The following is an 18,827-nucleotide window of genomic DNA, read 5'->3' on the forward strand; positions in this document are numbered from 1 at the left end:
AAGAAAATGGAGATATATGCTATAAATCGATACTTGGATTAACTAATATACAATAATGTGAATTCAATTGGATAAAATCCTAATTTCAACGATAGTACCATAAAGAGTATATCAGGTCTTCTTGCTCCCTGTCCTTTCCACAACTTGATTTTAGGAATGAACCCCGCTTCTACAACGTTACCAAATCACCTTCACAAGCAGGACAACAGAACATAATTTCATCACCAAATTGTTTGATTTGATTTGTTGATTTTGCTTTATGTATTCTTGATTGATCTGCATGTGTTTCCTCTTCACCATCTTCAGTAAAAGTAGATAATCCTGAAGAAGGTTTAATGATATTATATTCCATTCTAGCTTTTAAAGCATTTAACGAAATTTGTCTTTTATGTCTTACACTAGGTGGTAAAATCGCATCTACTGCTGATGTTGCTGTTGGAGCTTTTTTCGTATTCACGCCAGGTGAAATTAAACCATTATAATTTGGTGAAGATGGATAATTGTCTTTTTGAAAATACCCTCCTTTATTGTGGATCGTAGATGATGATGATGATGGACTATAATTGATGCTTGGTGTATTCCTTTGCGAAGATATTAAGGAATTATATTCTAAATCTAAATCTTTATATTTTTTAGTTAAATTATGTAAATTTGAATTTGATTCATATAATTCCGTTTCTAATTGACGTATTTTACAAGTTAATGATGATATTTCCAATTGCTTGGTTGTAGATGATTCATCTAAATTACCATCCCCATCACCATGACTACCTTTTTGCAAATCATCTTTGTCAGCGTCTTTAGAAGATGATGAAGATGACTCTAACTCTGTGATTTTGACCTGAGCATTATTCAGAGTTTCTTTCGTAGATGATAATTCTAATTTCAAAGTTTCGACTTCTTCCTTTAGTCGAGTTATTGTCGACTCGTTTTGAGATATATCTTTTTTATGAGTATCAATAGTTGTTAAATGTTGATTTATGATTTGTTCTTTTTCTGATATACTCAATTCATTTTTAACTATATTTTGATCTCTCTCACTTAAAGTATTTGTTAAATCTTCCAATTCTTTTTGTAAGTTGGGTATTTGGTCTTGCAATGGTTCTAAGGTGGAGATTTTTTCATCTTTCTGACGGATTTCGTCAATCAAGGAATTTATCCTTTCTTCTAAAGTCTATAGAAGAATGGGAAGTCAGTCAAATCGCATTAGACTGATCTGGTGGTAAAGAAATTAACAATATAATTCAAATGATAACTTACCTTTCCTTCTTCGACTTTAGTTTCCAAATCAGCTTTTTGTTTTTCCCAATTTTTCGATTTCATTTCCCATGATTCGACTTCTGAAGCAATTGTAGCTTTTTCTTCCATTGCTTCAACAACTTTACCTCTAACTTCTTCTAATTGTTTAACTAAATTTTCATTTTCACTTTGTAACGCCAATTTTTTCTTTTCATTTATATCTGATTTTTTATTTATCTCTTTAAACTTATTTCTTATACCCTCTAACTCATTCTTCGTACTATTCAACGAATCCTCTAATTCCTTGATACTGGCTTCCGTGTCTTGATTTTTAGATTTCAGCTCTTCATACGTTGTACTTAAATTATCATGGGTTGATCGTAATTCACCATGTTCTTTAGATAAAGTTTTATGTGTGTCTTCTAATGCTTCATGCGCATCCTGTAGATCCTTTAATTCCTTTGAAGATAATGTTGACCTCTCTTTCAACTTGTCCAGGTCGGACGTAACGTTTTCTAAGTTTGACGATAATTCTGAATTACTCTATGAGAACGGTCTCGTAAGTATAGATACATAAGATCCTTTAATCAAAAATGACTTACCTGCCTTAATTTTCCAACTTCAGCTTCCAAAGCAGATTCCCTAACTCTTTCTCTTTCCAGAGATTTTTCCAAATCATCTATACGTTCTTTCGATTGTTCGTTTGATTCTTTTAATTCACTTTCTAATTTTTGCTTTTCGCTGTCTAAATTATCTTTATCATTCTTTAAACTTTCTACATCTTTATTTATACTATCTAATTCACTTTGTAAAGAATCAACCTTATTTGACTTCGATTCCAATTCAGATAGTTTCGATTCTAATGCTGATTTTTCATTTTCTAGGTCTATTATCAGAATTCTACCCTCAGCTAATAACTGTGAATCACCTTTTATACTTGTTATTTGACTTTGTAGTGATGTAACTTGATTTTGTAATTCTGATCTTTCACTTATTAATAATGTTATAGTTTCACGTAATCCTATAGTTGGGTCTGGTTCTGTTGGCGATTTTGATTTTGGCGTCGAGGGTTGAGATGAAGGGTTTGCTTTAGGTACTTCTGTTTCTGGCACAGTCTCATCATTATTTGGTGAGGGTTGATTGAGGGATTCAAGTTTTTCAGATGCTGGAGCAGGAGGTGTGTCGATTTTGAATTGAGGTTGACTGGTAGGGATTATAGGTTCTGTGGAAGCGTCATTATCTTTTTCTGGATTAGGTGTTGGAGGTACAGAAGGTTCATCATCTTGATCATCACCATCAACTTCATTATTCTGATCTTTATTCTTCTTATTCTTCTTCTTTTTCTTCTTACTACTTTTCTCTTGCGGCTGTTCGTTAAGTTGAGTCGGTGTCGATTCTTCCGTTTGCAGCTCAGCTTTAGAGTCTATTTTGACTTCATCCTCGGTTGGTCCACTATCCTCCGGTTTAGCCTCCTGCTGAACTTCTACCTTGCTTTCCTCCAAAGGATCAGCCTTCTTTTCCACTTTGACGTTCTCCTTAACTGCTTCCTGTGGTTCTAACGTGACTACCTCTTCGGGGTCATCTTTAGTGGATGATTGATCTATAACGTCCGTCCTAGCAGAATCATCCAAACTTAAACTTGTTCTTGCTGAAGCAGCATTGGTAGGTTCAGCCAAATTCGATGCGGGCGATCCAGGCGTTGGAGTAGGTGCGGATGAGTTTGACGCAGCTTCAGCTTCCTTTTTCTTCTTCCTTTGAGCGAGCTATGATATTTGTCATCATCAGTAGAGATTGAGGTCAAAGTTCAAAATTGCCAAGAAATTCAATGAAACTGTCATCGACATACCAGCTTTTTAGCTCTTTCAGCTTTAGCTTTTCGCTCAGCGTCAGGATCTGACATGTTGTATTAGCTACAATGACTTCCAGACAGGCTGTGCACCTTTTATGTCTAGTCTGATAGGTGTTGAAGAGCTAAGAATACTGAGTGGTTTTATGTCTATATGAACACGTCAATGAGAAGTGATCAATTCAACTCTTCACAACGTTGATCTTTATCTCTCTTTGTGCGGGGAAGTAAGGTGAAATTTAAATATTACCCCCTTTTAGTATGACGGAATGCATCGATTATTGCCGAAGAAAAAGTCTGAACCGTCACATAATAATCTTTGTTTGAAAAGTTATCTATATCTTGTTATTTACTATAAACTGTATACCCATTATCGCAAATCCATCACAGAGATCACTACCACCATGAGATCTAGACCAGTATTCTTAAGAGCATTACGCTTGCGACAACAACCAATAACCACACCTCGTCGTTTAATACCTTTTCCTCAAACTCAACTTGCCACTTCTTTGCGAACGTTATCAACTTCGTCTAGATTATTAGAAGAAGCCAAAGAGAAATCAAAAGAATCACAACAGAAAGAACAACAGAAGCAGAAACAAAGACAAACGAATGAGGACAATGCACCACCACAATCACCATGGAAAGTATTTACGCAAGTTTTGAAAGAAGAAATTGAAAAGAATAAAGGTTGGCAAGATAATGTAAAACAATTACAAGGTGATGTAGATAAAATGGCTGACAGTGCTGCTATGAAAAGAGCTAGAGATATATATGAGAAAACGAGGGTAAGTCAATCAAAGTGATCTTGATCTATGTTGGTTGAAAGGTGTAAGCTGATTGATGCTGTTCGTTTACAGATTACCAATTTAATTAAAAACAACCCCCGAATTCAAAGCGCAGTAGGAGATCTGCAAAAAGCAGGTATATCTGTTCAAGATGCAGTACAACATGCATTAAGAGATTCAGAAGTTTTAAAAGCTATATCATTCGCAACATCAAGATTTGTTTCTGCTGCAACAAGTGCAACTCAACCTATAAGAGATACGAAAACATACCAAGTTATTGCAGAATCAATTGAAGATGCTTTTGACGATACAACTGGTGTATCAAGTAGATATGGTGGTTATGAAGAGAAAGAAGCAAGAAGGAAAAAAAGAGAATTAAGAGCTATAAGAGCTGCTAAAGCTGGTAAAAAAGTACATAAAAAAGTTGAAGAGAATCCAGAGTGAGTAAAACGCTCTCTGTAGAGCCTCTATGTCCATGAAAATGCCTGTCTCTGTAATTAGGAGGCCATACCAAAAAGGTATCATATCGGATTGCTCACTCACACTTGACCCCTTTTTCCAGAGCCGGTGAAGCATTAGTATTGTCAGATCGACCTGAACCAGTATCTCGATTTGGATTTATAAAAGAATCACCAACATATCAAAAATGGCTAGAAACTTATCATGAATCTGATTCACCATTCATCTCAGCATTAAGAACTGTTGGATCAAAAGTTGGTTCATTATTTGAAGAAAATGAAACTGCACAAGTTATCAAAGCAATGAAAGAAATTGATCCTGATTTCAGAATGGATAATTGGACAGGAGAATTAAGAGAATACATTGTACCTGAAGTTGTTGATGCTTATTTATCTGCTGATAGAGAATCGTTAAGACAATGGTGTGGTGAAGCTGTAAGCGAAGTCCCCTTCTAGGAATGAACCGGAAATGTTAATTCCCATTTTTTGATGCTGACCTTCCATGTACACAGACGTTCAACGTATTATGGGCAACTATGGGTCAATATATAAAACAAGGTTTAATTTCAGATAGTAAGATTTTGGATATTAAACATGTCGACGTGAGTAATTTTTCAATGCTAGTATTGTTTATTCCTTGATTGGGCCTATTCTATTTATCATCGTTCATTTGGCAAAAGATATATGCTAATTCTTGGACTTTGTGTATAGGTGTCATCCGGTAAAATGTTAGAGAACAATGTACCAGTATTCGTAATAACATTTGCATCACAAGAACAATTATTATTTAGATCAGCTAAGACAGGTGAAGTCATTGTAGGATCAGAGAGAGATGTAGAACAATGTAGATATGCTATGGTAATTACTAGAGTTGAGAAGGAATTAGAAAATGAATTAACAGGTGGTTGGAAAGTTGTAGAGGTAAGTTTAACTATTCCTTCAACATATTAGCGTCTTGAAAGAAATTGAGGGAAATGTACTCATGTCCTGTTTTCATCAATATAGATGGCTAGAAGAGGTGCAAAAGGTGGTTTATAGTGACCAAAAATTACGAAAAACATACAATCAATATTCTTCGCATGCATTACACACCATTCGAGATCTATCATGTCATCATTAGCAGCTTTGTTTTCTCGGAATAACGGTGCATCACGGTAGATTTTCCGAATCGGTATTGATCTAAGATGTTTTTTCGTCATAAAACATTAACATTGCGTCGAGACTGTTTATCACATATTCCCGTTCTGCTAGCTAATCCATAACCTATCCCACGTGCTGATCACGTAAATCCCGTTCAAAGGTGCTCTTTCTGTACCACAACAAAGCTGTGTCAACCTAAAACCAACCACTCCCTTGAGGGTATCCATTATGACTTCTAGTGTATGGTAAGAAAATTCAAAACCTTTATCCTCAATGATCGTCTCTGACGTTACACCTCACTTGACTGACAATGATCCTTTTTGAGAATTCTCTTTGACGTAACGAGGAAGATGCAAGGCTCAGTAAAAATCACCAACTATAATGACGTTTACTCTTTCTTGTACAAGGCCTTCTCGTAATCAGCGGTCAATGATAAGAACTGCTGAATTTTATCTATAAATAGGACTTTCCCAATGCACAATTTTCCTCTTTTACCTTCAACTTTGATTCACTCATACTTTTACAACATCAAATATCAACGCCATGTCCGTATACACACTTTTTCCAGATGGTACTTTTGTGGCTCCCATCGAAGATAAAGCAATGTTTTTAAACGTCACCAAAGAAGCACATGGTACTTCGAAAGCCACTTCTGACACATATAACGTTAGTAGATCAGATGGTAAAGAAATCTCTCTGCTTCATGGTCTATTCCGCAAAGTCAGAACTGGTGATCCCAGGGCCTGGTATTTTTATCCTAGCAACATATCATACTCAGAGAGAAGAAAAGATTACAAGTCGGCTGGTTACGAATCCGAGCTCCCTGATTCATTTGATCCCTCTACACAGCCGTCTACGAAACGAATGGAAGCATCATTCATCTCATTAGATGACGATGATTCGTTCGTAAAGCGTCCTTACAAATATGGTACAGCTTCAAAGGAAAAGCACACTTTTACACTACCTGGTGACCCAAAGATCACTTATACAGTTTGGCTTGAAGATGATGATCAAACTGAAGAAGCCGCTACCACCAAGAAATAGGAGTAGGGGACAATCTCAGATACCCCCTTTGATAGCACACTTTTCCTATTCTCACGTACAACCCTTACCTGCCTTTGTAGACAGTAGTCGTCATGCCTTTCTACCTTTATATAAATGATAATGCCCGTACATGCAACATTGTTCAGTGAAACATTGTTCATATGTCCTCTCGAGATGTATTTCAGAAATAGCAGAAGAGAGATAAGCGAGCATTTGATAGGTCGTGTCGTCGATTCTCTTCGCCAAGCAGTTGACGAGATATTCGGTGTTGAACGAGGATGTATACCCAAACTTTGTGTAAGGTGCTTCGGTTGACTAAACCTTCCCCTTTCGATTGTATTACGTAACTATATTTCTAACGTCGCTTTGCTAAATTGCCCTGATCACACTGTCGAGGGAATTTCTTAATCCTCTTGCTTCGTCTAAAGTTCGCTTATGCTGTACATATTACTACCTTTCTATAATGAGAAGACACAACCAACAGTAAAGGGTTATATCATAGCCCTATCCTTACGCTCACTACCACTACTGTCACACTTTCGCCTACCATCTGGGACAAAGGATCTTACAATTCGCCTTCCAGCTTCTCAGCAATCCATTGATGAAGGAGAAGTTCTTTCTCGATATGACTTGGTATCTTCTGTAATTCACATAGGTATATATGCATTTGGCCAAATGAAGTTATACTCGTTGCCCAACTGCATAATTCTCATCACGAAACAACTCTCATCATCAATCAGCAATCATAACTCATAGCATCCCTACCTTCCAGTTATTATATCGCCCTAATTTACTGCTGACCATCTATCCTGATTGCTTTTCATAAATAATGCGTTTCGGAAAGTTTTTCAAATCGCTTCGTAGTACTGATGCTAACCATACATCCGGAGATGTTACTACTGATACCAATCGCAAATCCTCCCGAGTATCGTCATTTGAGGATTTAGGTCCATCCGAAGAAGGATTTATTGAAATCTCAGTTCCAGAAAGACCAAGAGCAACCTACGCCTATTCTTATGTTAGGAAGGAACAGCCATCCTACCCCTATTCTTATGACAACAGAAAGGGGCAACCATCAGCCTCGTCCTTTGTGGATGCAGTCCCTGAGATACAGCAATCAACCAACGCTCAAGCTGATTTCAAGAAAGAACGACTTTCGATCTGGAAAATGCAGCTTGAAGTTAAAAACAAATGCAACGGATTTACTGAAACCTACGATATCTATCCATCCACAACTCCTAGAAAATCCTTTGCATTTGTGAATGATGAATTTTTATTGGTTAGAGAGGGTAATACAGGTAAATGGAAGAATTACTATTCCAAAAATCAAAGTAGAAGAAATACTACTGATAGTGTCCAAGAACAATACTTCAATAAGACCATATCTGTGATTGATGATCAACGTATTGATGAATCTAGGTGGTCAAGTGTAGGTAGCGGACTCATCAGTGGAAAATCAATAATGGGTATGATGGCGCCTGATCGAAGTATAAGCATGAAGCTTAAAATGGTGCCTATGGAAGATGAAGATTATGACATGATGTCTGCTATGCTGAAATAGAGGGGTTGATTAGAGGGGAACGGGAGAGTACGTCTCACCCCAGACAATATTACAGAACGTCTGCCGACGGGGAATGAATATGCATTTGTTGATGGCAGCAAATGACCGCGACAATCTGTTAAGAACGCTGTGCGGTTGATCCAGTTTGGGTGTTACGACCGTACTATAGGGAGACAAATCCTATAGTATGGTGGAAAATAATGATTAGGAGAATAAGTAATAAAGCGTAATTGTGGTTGGGCTATGATTGTAATGTATTTGTAATGTCAATTGAATGTAACTTATGATATTTCATCAATGCGATGAGGAAGAGAGTACGAAATATGTGTAAAAAACAAGCTCCTTGTATATGTACCGGTAGTGCATTACGGTTATGTAATGATAAGGTTACGTATTCCGGTTATGTATGATTACTGCCTATTACGTAATGTGTTCATGCATGGTGGTTTGGTGCATGAAATTGGGTGATATCAATAATGTATGAGCCACATCTTGTTAGCGATCGCCACATAGCACCAAAGACACCCCGTCCTTCCTCTCCATCTTACATGACCATCACAAGCCATTCCTGGTGTCGTTCTACTGCTTATATACTAGAATCGATCTCGCTCAACCATGACTCCGGCTATATGGCCTAATTTGTATACCATAACCACTACGCTTGCAAACAATATAAATGACGTTCACCGTAATAGGTGTATATCCCTTTCCGACCCCCCTCAGCAGCTCCCGCATGTTTTTCAAGCCATTTTTTTCACTCAATATATGTAAATCGATCGTAGCAATCCATTTCCGCCCAGAAAATTGAGTGATAACAGGCGGTTTGGTGCCCTATAAACGGAAAAGGTGTGATATTCCATCAGCAATTAACCAAACATCCAACAGCCCTTGTAGCTCAATCGGCTAGAGCATTCGACTTTTATAATCTTTAAGAGTCAATCGAAAGGCTGTGGGTTCGAGTCCCACCAAGGGCTTTAAGTTTTTGTTGAGGGGTTGTCGAGATATGATTTTTTGAAGTTGAGGGGTTTTTTGGAAATTTCCCGGTTCTATGGTGAGGTGAAATGTCTCATATACTAGCTGAAGGTGAGACACGCGCCCAAATAAGCGGTGGTGACCGCCTTAGCGAATCTGTGATGTCGCCACGTGCCAAGGGCGGAATTGATGCCGTTCAATAGGACGATACCAGTATAGACTGTTGTGCGGAATTTTTGCAGCCAACTACGGTCGTTTTGCATCGCTAACATGATACATGCTTATGCATGCTTGATCTAGCTCATTTGTCCTATCAGCTTGTTCATACCATAACATGATTGCTGTTTCTGAAGGAAATCTGGTCTTGAAATTGAAACACTGTCTGCAAGCATGAGATATTCCCAAATGGAGTTTCCCCTACGAATTGTAGTCAAGTCGTAAATGAAACATGCTAATGTTGCAATGTTGATTACGACGGCAAAATCGTAATACGTATTACAAATTATCCTAGTTGGGTGAAGTTGAACCGGTAGATTGATCATTGTGTTTCCGTTCTTTAAGTTAAATTCCCAACTCTCGTATCAATTTTCCATAATCTCATACAAGTTGCTTAACTTTGTGTTATCAACTTCTCCGTCGGCATAACAACAACATATCAACTGATCAACACCTTAAGCATGAGATACATCATGACACTCGCCTAGGTGATATGCATACATGCTATCTTCGTAAATGATTATCAATATTAGATGGAGGAAAACGATAATACTCAATGAACAGTATATTGACATATATTGAAGTACAGTCAACTATCATCAACCCTAATAACCATCAACATCCACCGTATGCACAGCTATCTTCCTTCCATCAACTTTCTCTTTTACTTCTTCCTCATCTTCCTTCTCACTTCCGATAATCTTTATATTTCGATAATATACTAAGATCGACAAACCAACCAGAATAAGTTAATCAAGCTGTCATACTGACGTTCCTTCGTAGACTAGGATGATCTCAGCCAATGAAGCAACACCTTCGGACTCGTTAAACTCCACAGCTGAGAGGGTAAGCCCAGCTGTTATCCTGCGACGGAGTCTGGACTAAATAGTATAGCAGCGATCTGCCGAATCTCCTGCTATGCCTGGTGTAAGTTATGTAAATCGGGGCTTAAATTGATTGCCGTTAGTTCGCAAGTGAGGGGAGAAGGAAAAGGAAGGAAAGAGCTACAGACGAAGTGAGTGAACCATTTTATAACTGACACTCTGCAAAGCTCTCTTCATGGTGATTCTTCATACAGCTAACCAAATATACATAGTCATCAGACGATGTTGATAATGTCCAATATGGAGCAAAAGTACAAGCAAAGTCTTTCAATCTGATGCTGTCTTCATTGAGCTCAAGCTGATTCATATTGTTTGTAGAGAGGCGGGTCTTCCTTCTGCAGTCCAAGGGTTCATGACGCATACGGTAAGGGAGATGAGATCAAGTCACCACCATGGCCCTCAGATTCCCTCGTGGATGATTATCAAAAGCAAGAAGAGGAAGAAATAAAGCAAAGGGAGAAAGAGGTGGAGTTGTACAGACGGAAGGTGAGCTGAGCGCGACCCAATCCCGCTTGATGATGCGATGATCAAGCTTCTCTGACGAGATTATTGAATATGGTTATAGCTCGAAATCGAAGGTATCGTGAAATCATTAAGCAAGATTCACGATATTATAATCAGAAGTTTGACCGATTTTACAGCAAGAATGCGTGAAATAGGTCACCAAGCTATTAATACTGCAACTTCGGAAGAAGAAAGGACTTTCAGTTTTCAATTATTAAGATTGAAAAAGGATGAAATGGAGAAGTTATTGGGACAGTTCTCCAAGGTGCATCACGCAATCAATGACAAAGCTAATCGGGATGAATCGCCATGCTCCGAATCAGAAGACAGATTATCGGATTCGAACCCAATCCAAACTCTTAGTAATCAGGAGGTATCTCACCAACAAAAATTGGATCACAAGGACGATATTGCAGCCGAAAGCTCGAAAGATGGCACTCTCGAAAGGGTCCTGAAGGAATCTCCTTCTACTACTGCTATAATAGGAGAAGGATCAGGGGGCCGCGTCGGACAAAATTCCGCAGTCATAAATCTACCTACTGCTCTATTGAATCGGAGGAAACCTTATACATCCCACCAGGACCAAGTGTCTGTGGATAAACCGGAAACATCGTGTAATCACAAGGATAGTAAGAAGACGACAGGTTCTATTGGAATTGCAGAGTTGAATAGCTGTGAATGCGTTTCAATGGCGAAGATGGTTCACAAGCTCGAAGATTTGGGGCTACGTCATATGTTTAAGCGACAACCATTGGTACGAGCACCTACAACATACAAGCAGTCATATGAGAAATCAAGTCGATTAGAATCAGATCACTATTTCAACCTGCTCCGCGGTGCAGCTCTCATTGATATATTAAAGTACGACAAATATATCAAGAAAATAAACGAACAAATATATACGATCAATCACAAAGATTCAAGTGATAAACAACGTGAAAACAGGAGGAAAATGGTAGTTAGATGGTATTGGTTATGGGAGGAAATCAGTCAAGAGTTATGTAAACTATCATCATATAAGGAATCGTTCAAAACAAAAAAAAATAAGGTGGAAATGAATGAAGAACTAGAACAAATATCCATGCATACTCGAATTCTCGAGAAATTATTTGTATACGAAAATAGAGAATATAATTGTTTATCGGTGTACAATCAAGTTAATATGTCAATTTTCGATTATTATGATATACAATTAGCGGAAGAGTTGAAAGTAGAGCGAGAGAAGGAGGGAAAGAAGAGCTGAGAAAGAAAATGAAGAGACCAACGTCTTTGTATGGTCAAATGTCTAACAGTTCGCTTATAAAGTGACGCATCTATTTATATGAAAACCTATGTTTATTACGTCTACAAGATACGCCAAGACAGAACGGTGGGAAACGATACAGTATGTATGACAAGTCGGACAAGCCATATATATATATATACTTGATAAATTGATAAATCGTGATCAAACTTTTGAGGATGGATTCTAACGCTGTGTCTTGGAGTATAACTCAGTTTTCTCGTTAGGTTGAATGACCATCCATCCATCTTCTCTCAATACTGTCAAAGCTCTTTCCAATTTTTCAGCTGGTACGAGAATGTAATCAGTTGGCCTATCAACGTGTCCCAAGTCAGTCAAGTCCGATATGACAGCTATTGAGTCGAAGAGTAGATTGCTAACCATGTGGATATCGCATATATATTAATTTCGGCTTTTCTCAATGGAGTTAAAAATTCATGTAATATACCAGTTAAACCTAATTATAATTGATTGTCCATCAGCTTCAACTTTCTTTATCGACCATTTTTGCCTAATTGACTGAAGATGCGCTATGTACATATTTCCTCATTTGGACTTACCAAGATATAAAGGACCTCTAATTTTGATAGCTTTCCAAGGACCGAACCATCTACCAGAATCAACATCATGTTTTTCAAATTCAATCAAAGATCTAACTTGACCATCTACTACAACACCTTTTTCACCTTGAGGTAAACCAGCTACGATAGTCACACCATCTAATTCTCTTGTGACGCTGAAAAAAGGATATTTCGAATATAACTCTGGAGTGATCAATGGTATTATCGATAAAGGATAGAAGAATGAGTAGATCTCAGGTAGTTGTGGGATTAGATGTAAGGATGTGATTAATTTGTTCATCTTTGGTTCGGGTATTGAACCTGGCATGTTGTTACAGCACAAATATGAAAAGATGGAGTGAAGGGAATTGTGATTCAGCTGTTTCTTAGTTCTTAGTTGATGGAATGATTTCGTCTTGTGCTATTTATACATTTATACTGTTGTTCTCGCGTTCTGTTTTGATGTTGTTATTTTGAGTGGAATCAATCGGAGGAGTATGCTGATGTTCAGCATGATATTACTATTATTTTGTATAGGCAAAATGAGATTTCTATTTGTGTAATGTTGTTTGATGCTTACACGCTCATACTACGCGCGATCGCGCTTTAGCGCTGATAGGCATTGTTAAGCGATAAAACAATATTCATATATAAAATATATATATATCCATTCGGGAAACGGTGATCCCCGAGATGGTCATCCTTCAGAGCGATGACATGATCTATCTTAGAGATAGGAAAGATGACCTTGGATTATGTCAACCCACGCATTCTTCTTCTTCTTCTTTCTTCTGCACACAATAGGTAAACTCGCATATGACTACAATAAGATGAGATATATACTTTTTATACTATCTATTTACCTTACCTTTGCTCTGGCGTTACCTTCCACGGAAATACAAGCTATTGAATTGGTCCAAAACACATTTAAAGGGATTTGTCCGAATTTCGATGTAAGATGCGTTAAGGATGGTGATTGGAGAAATCCAATAGGTAAGATAGGGTCCAAGCGTGAGTCTAACCTTGTTCCATTCAGTGCATCAGCTCATTATTAAGATGTATCTATTCAAGGTAGGAATGATTAACGCAAATCCAATAAATCGCTGATTCTAATATCCATTATACCTTTTTAGCATTCTGTAGAGAAGGTATTAGATGTAATCAATGTGAAGAATCAAGAAACACAAGAGAATGTAATAGGACATTTAAGGAATGTCAAGGTCAATGTGAAGCTTATGGACCGATACCATTCTAAATCAGCTCAACACGAAGCGTACTGGCTTAGCAGCTTCACTGTACAATATCATATCGCCTTTCATATCAAAATAATCAAATATCAGTGCACGTCACCAAACAGGCGAAGAATAAAGATCATACGGCTTGATCAAGGTAACATCATACACCATGAATCTGATCTCCGCCTAAGGAGCGCAACAAATATACGAAACTCTAAAACCAATAAAAATCAAACTGATACCGCGATAACCACAAATATCAATTCAGCCTGATGGAAACAAGCATTCCTCGTCCCGAACCTACCCTACGTACGATACATTGAAAAATAGATGATCTCGCTCTAAGACATACCTAGAGTCTTATCTACCGCAGGAATTTTGGTATGTCACATGCATCCAATATCGCCTCAAGATTGCTGTCTAATTATGCGGTCACATCAAGATGAGTATATATATGATATATATATATATCCAATTCAGAAATGTTTTTGACACTTAGTCTTCACCTCCAAGCTTTTCTTTTCGTGATCACCAATAGCACAAAAAAGAGGTTTGATACCTCATATAGATAGAAGTCCAGGTGACACTTTGATCGCTCTATTACTTATACTCAACCAAGTTTACATCCCTTCATCCCCGCTTCGCCCCTCACTTTGGCCCCCTTCTCCCCCCTTCTCAAACCCCATACCTATCTATAATAACAAGCGGATAACAAGACACCGTTGATCGGTCAAATTCCCATTATAGTATTTATCGCTTCATTCAACTTCTGAAATTCATCAAAAACCAAAATAATCAATCTAATCAGAATGTACACTTCCGCTTTGTTACCACTTTTACCTTTATTAGCTTTACCTTTAACTTCTGGATTACCTCATCAAACTTCCAACTCCAACAAATTACCTTTACCTGCTTTATTACGTAGACAAGGTTTATTAGATTTACCACCTTCTCTTAATACTATATCTGTCACGAATGATCCTTCTACTATACCTACATCAACCGCTACAATAGAAGATGATAATATGGTTAGTATAATAAATTCTCAACCTACACCTAAACCCTCAGCTATACCTTCTTTATGGCAGATTAATACTGTGCCACAAACTTTGATTGCTCAAAATCAAAATCAAGGTAGTAATCCAAAATCAACGGATAAAGCCAACATTCAAGAGATCGATGAAGGTAACATAGATGATGGAATGATAGCTGAAAACGTTTCCGATAACAATGTCGAATCTGCTTCACCTATTCCTACTATGTCAATTACGATGGCTGAATATCCTGGAGATTCACTATTACAACCCACATCAGTCTCAATGGTTGGGGTGAATATGGATATTACCGCTGCTGCAATCACTGCTGCTGCTATCACTGGTGATCCTACTGTCCCTATTACTGCTGAGGCAGCAGCTATTACTGGCAATCCTACGTTAGCTATAACAGAAGCTGCTCTCAATACGGGATCTATAACTGGTTCATCTATAACTTCTGGTCCAACAATTACCTCTTCACCTACATCTATTTTCTCAGGTACGATCACAAATTGGTCAGCTTCAGCTACAACCTCCTCTACACCAGCTCAAACCTCAACTTCCACAAATGACAGTATAAATGCTGCTGGAATGCCAACTTCCACTTCAACCTCGTCAGCATCAACGCCTACCGAGACAGATAGCACGAAGAAAGGTAAAAAAATTAGATATAAACATTGTTCAGAAACAAAAGGCACAATAACTGAAATCAAGATTGAACCTTGTGAAGGTGGTAAAGGAACTATCTTAGATCCTTGTCATTTCCAATCTGGAAAGTGAGTATACCAGTATTCATTTTGTCTATGTTTTTGCCCTCATGACGAGTTCTGATAAAACCAAACCGGAGAAAAAGAGGAAAAAAAAGCTAATATCATGAATGTTTACAGGAACTATACAATAAGTTTATCATACGTTTCACCACAAGATTCAGTCTCACCTAGATCAAATCTATTAGCAAGAGATAAAACTATTTCAGATGGGCAAGAAGAGTATTTCACTTATCCAGGACAAGCCTTTGTAAGCTTTTTCGAGAGTTAAAAAAAATCGATACTGTGTTGATATATGGAATGTTATCACATAATGATTGTTTACTAATATCTGACTGCTGTGCTTAGGACGCATGTCAATATACAACATGTCCAATTAAGAAAGATGAAACTCAGATTTACACTTATAACTTCCAAACCTTAAATAACGTGAGTATTAGTCTTCTACGTCTCATAAGTCAATTGAATCAAATCGACTTTACTAACGGTAGCAATATCTGATCGTTCACCATTTAGCGGTTCGACCAATTAACATTCAATATGACAAATGGATTAGATGGTGATTCTTTGATGTGTGCTTATTTCCCTATCACTTTGTAAGTTTGACTGGTTTTCGCTTTTACCAAAAGTGTAAACAATCGCTTATGATGCATTTGAACCTAAATAGTATGCCTAGTATGGCGGGGAGAAGTGTGAAAAGAAATATACCATTTGGTGGATTAGGTTCACGATGGTAGGAACATATATGAATGATTGGTGACTAGTGGAGTGTTTGCGTAATTAAATTCAAGATGAATTCGAATAAAGGAAGAAGAAGAAGAAGAAGGAGAAGAAAGGAAGTGAAATAAGTATTTTAGATATTATGTATATATATTTTGAACGTAACTCAACTTTAATGAATGATGCATTGATATGATGAATATTTTTTTCCCAAAATCACTAACTTGCATAAATATAAAGATACATTATTTGGTTGACCGGTTATATATCCTGTTTTAACTTGATTAATTCAATGACTCGTACAAATATATGAAATAGAGAACACCTTGTACTGCAAATGATTTTAAGTTATCCTCGTGAACAAGAAAAACGAGAGGACCTATCTCATTCCCCTCATCAAAACTTAAATTTCTTTCCATCCACCACCATCATTTCCTGATAACAATTGACTAACTAGACCCAGACTGAAAACTGTCATATGAGCAGTAGCAGCCATACCGAACTAATCAGAGTCAAGTGCGTTAGTTTAACATTTTCAAAATTCAATAGATGTACACTCACCCCTCTATATAATTGTCTTATACCACTAAACCAACCACCTTCATCTTTTTCAGACATTTTTCTTTTCCTTCTTACACCAGTTTCTTCTTTTGTTATTCTCCAAATAGTTTCAATTATACCTATATATTGTTTTTCCCTTAACCTAACTATTGATTTTAATTCATTATTTTTTCCTTTGTTATTATGATGACGATGGGTAGTAGTATTATAACGATATTGTATTTGTAATCTTTTTCTTACAGTTTCAATAGGTAATAAAATTAATAAAGAACCTAAACCTAAAGATAAATCTAATATAGAATATGTGATTGGTGATAAATCTTGTGAAATTTTAAATTGTCTTTCAATTAATAAAGGTATTGATAAAGTTAATAAAGGTCTAATTGTATGTTCTAAAATTGTTGGTAAAAATAAATTTGAATTTAAATATAAATTTGAAAATCCACCTTCAAATTCAATTAAATCTTTAAATATTGTTATTGAAGATTTTGAAGAAAAATGAGAAGTAGGTTGAATAATTAATCTTGTTCTAATTAATTCTAATGGAGATAATAATAAATGTGTTAAACTTGATGATAAAACTTGTAAAATTAATGGTATAGTTGGATTTGGTAATGCAGTTAAACTTATATCTAATAAAGATATATTATCATTATTATAATAATTATTATTTGAAGGCAATAATAAAATTATAAATGAATGTATTGAAGGTTGTAATTGATTTGATAAAAATGAATGTATGGTTGAAATTAATTGCGATTTCCATAATCCTGGTAAACCTTCTGAAGGTGTATGTCTAATTCGACGAATCATTCCCCAAACTCCATTTCCTCTTGATACTTCTGGATCATCGTTTAAAAGCCATGTAGGGTGGACTATACAAAGAAATATGGGTGGGTTCAGAATCAACTGATATCAATGAGCCAATTCGACATAATTGGCAAAGAAGTATTAAACTCACGATCAGGTAAATATCCCGAAGCGTCAGTTTCTTCTATAAGTTCTGGAGGTGGAATAAGGGGTGCAGGAGGTTGAGCTAATCTATCTGAGAAATACATATCTGCTTCTTCTGGATTACTTATCTATAAATGAACAACACAGCGACGAAGCAAGTCAGCAAATAATCGACATAGGAATGTTAACAATAACTCACTTGATCATCTTGTAATTCGAATTCTTCTTTTTCCTTTAAAAACTCATCTAATGATAATTCATTTTCAATCTGTGTATCAAATTTTTTCCTAGGTCTATATTCAACTTGTAATAAAGTTTTACCAACTTCAAAAGGCATACCTAAAGCTGTTGTTAAATATTCAGATAAAAATAAATTGAATGGTTTACCCATCATTGGTAAAGCTAAATTATCATCTCCTGTAGAATCATCTATAGTTGATCCGAATGTTGAAGGTAAATGTGATGGTGGTGCTGTTGATTTAGTCGATCCAGATGATGAAGAAAGATTAGAAGAATTTGATGATGATGATGATGATGATGATGATGACGGTGGTAAAAATACCCATTCTTCAGCTGGGGGTGCTGAGAACGTGAAAGATGAAAGGTCAATTTCATGGTCGTATGGATGTGTAATTATGTGATATCACTCACTATATAAACCCCTGACTGATTGTGGTCTTGCATTTGATGTCATGCTGTTTGATGCTATACTGTTGTTAATTTGTTCATTCGAGTTGTAGATGCAAAGATTGAAAACAACAATATTGTTGTTGTTATTATCAAGATATCTTACCATTGCCACCCTTTGTCAATATCATCCCCATATAACATACACCATACGCGTAGTCTCGGAAATCAACGGGATCAAATTCCAACTGTATGGTATGCCGCGCCGCGTACAGTGTCGGCCCAGTGCGCTATTCACTATACCAATATTCTTTATTTATGGTTAATCTCAAATTCCTTATTTTGATATTTTGACATTTGACATTGATTCGTTTCTGTTTTGTTTTAGATAACATCGTAGCATCGCATAACATCAATATCATCGTCTCAACCATA

The 18,827-nt window shown here is 36.7% G+C and overlaps 8 protein-coding genes and 1 non-coding gene across 9 annotated transcripts; 6 read left to right on the forward strand and 3 right to left on the reverse strand.

Annotated features, from left to right (window-relative positions):
- Positions 1 to 169: 169 nt before the first annotated feature.
- On the reverse strand, positions 170 to 3,139 carry L201_006356 (uncharacterized protein; the record flags this gene model as incomplete). Its single annotated transcript, XM_066222076.1, has 4 exons — positions 170 to 1,174; positions 1,261 to 1,782; positions 1,842 to 3,002; positions 3,086 to 3,139. 4 exons carry the CDS (start codon positions 3,137 to 3,139, stop codon positions 170 to 172), a joined length of 2,742 nt encoding a protein of 913 aa, XP_066078173.1.
- Positions 3,140 to 3,489: 350 nt separating this feature from the next.
- Positions 3,490 to 5,369, forward strand: L201_006357 (uncharacterized protein; the record flags this gene model as incomplete). The annotated part of the gene is made up of 6 exons (XM_066222077.1): positions 3,490 to 3,873; positions 3,946 to 4,313; positions 4,436 to 4,766; positions 4,844 to 4,933; positions 5,043 to 5,252; positions 5,337 to 5,369. The coding sequence occupies 6 exons, from the start codon at positions 3,490 to 3,492 to the stop codon at positions 5,367 to 5,369; spliced, it is 1,416 nt and encodes a 471-aa protein (XP_066078174.1).
- Positions 5,370 to 6,014: 645 nt separating this feature from the next.
- L201_006358 (uncharacterized protein) lies at positions 6,015 to 6,515 on the forward strand (the record flags this gene model as incomplete). Its single annotated transcript, XM_066222078.1, has 1 exon — positions 6,015 to 6,515. The coding sequence occupies one exon, from the start codon at positions 6,015 to 6,017 to the stop codon at positions 6,513 to 6,515; it is 501 nt and encodes a 166-aa protein (XP_066078175.1).
- An 829-nt stretch (positions 6,516 to 7,344) lies between these two features.
- Positions 7,345 to 8,076, forward strand: L201_006359 (uncharacterized protein; the record flags this gene model as incomplete). Its single annotated transcript, XM_066222079.1, has 1 exon — positions 7,345 to 8,076. The coding sequence occupies one exon, from the start codon at positions 7,345 to 7,347 to the stop codon at positions 8,074 to 8,076; it is 732 nt and encodes a 243-aa protein (XP_066078176.1).
- Positions 8,077 to 8,960: 884 nt separating this feature from the next.
- L201_006360 lies at positions 8,961 to 9,050 on the forward strand. The gene has a single exon. It is a non-coding gene; the product is annotated as a tRNA-Lys (tRNA).
- A 1,003-nt stretch (positions 9,051 to 10,053) lies between these two features.
- Positions 10,054 to 11,895, forward strand: L201_006361 (uncharacterized protein; the record flags this gene model as incomplete). Its single annotated transcript, XM_066222080.1, has 6 exons — positions 10,054 to 10,110; positions 10,162 to 10,191; positions 10,244 to 10,279; positions 10,361 to 10,399; positions 10,467 to 10,634; positions 10,714 to 11,895. 6 exons carry the CDS (start codon positions 10,054 to 10,056, stop codon positions 11,893 to 11,895), a joined length of 1,512 nt encoding a protein of 503 aa, XP_066078177.1.
- Positions 11,896 to 12,120: 225 nt separating this feature from the next.
- Positions 12,121 to 12,822, reverse strand: L201_006362 (uncharacterized protein; the record flags this gene model as incomplete). The annotated part of the gene is made up of 3 exons (XM_066222081.1): positions 12,121 to 12,247; positions 12,316 to 12,391; positions 12,495 to 12,822. The coding sequence occupies 3 exons, from the start codon at positions 12,820 to 12,822 to the stop codon at positions 12,121 to 12,123; spliced, it is 531 nt and encodes a 176-aa protein (XP_066078178.1).
- Positions 12,823 to 14,538: 1,716 nt separating this feature from the next.
- On the forward strand, positions 14,539 to 16,267 carry L201_006363 (uncharacterized protein; the record flags this gene model as incomplete). The annotated part of the gene is made up of 5 exons (XM_066222082.1): positions 14,539 to 15,539; positions 15,651 to 15,780; positions 15,879 to 15,959; positions 16,047 to 16,126; positions 16,198 to 16,267. The coding sequence occupies 5 exons, from the start codon at positions 14,539 to 14,541 to the stop codon at positions 16,265 to 16,267; spliced, it is 1,362 nt and encodes a 453-aa protein (XP_066078179.1).
- A 386-nt stretch (positions 16,268 to 16,653) lies between these two features.
- Positions 16,654 to 18,459, reverse strand: L201_006364 (uncharacterized protein; the record flags this gene model as incomplete). Its single annotated transcript, XM_066222083.1, has 5 exons — positions 16,654 to 16,752; positions 16,812 to 17,686; positions 17,773 to 17,893; positions 17,965 to 18,347; positions 18,417 to 18,459. The coding sequence occupies 5 exons, from the start codon at positions 18,457 to 18,459 to the stop codon at positions 16,654 to 16,656; spliced, it is 1,521 nt and encodes a 506-aa protein (XP_066078180.1).
- Positions 18,460 to 18,827: the final 368 nt, after the last annotated feature.

The sequence above is a fragment of the Kwoniella dendrophila genome, chromosome 8 (assembly GCF_036810415.1).
Source record: "Kwoniella dendrophila CBS 6074 chromosome 8, complete sequence".
NCBI classification, from domain to species: domain Eukaryota; kingdom Fungi; phylum Basidiomycota; class Tremellomycetes; order Tremellales; family Cryptococcaceae; genus Kwoniella; species Kwoniella dendrophila.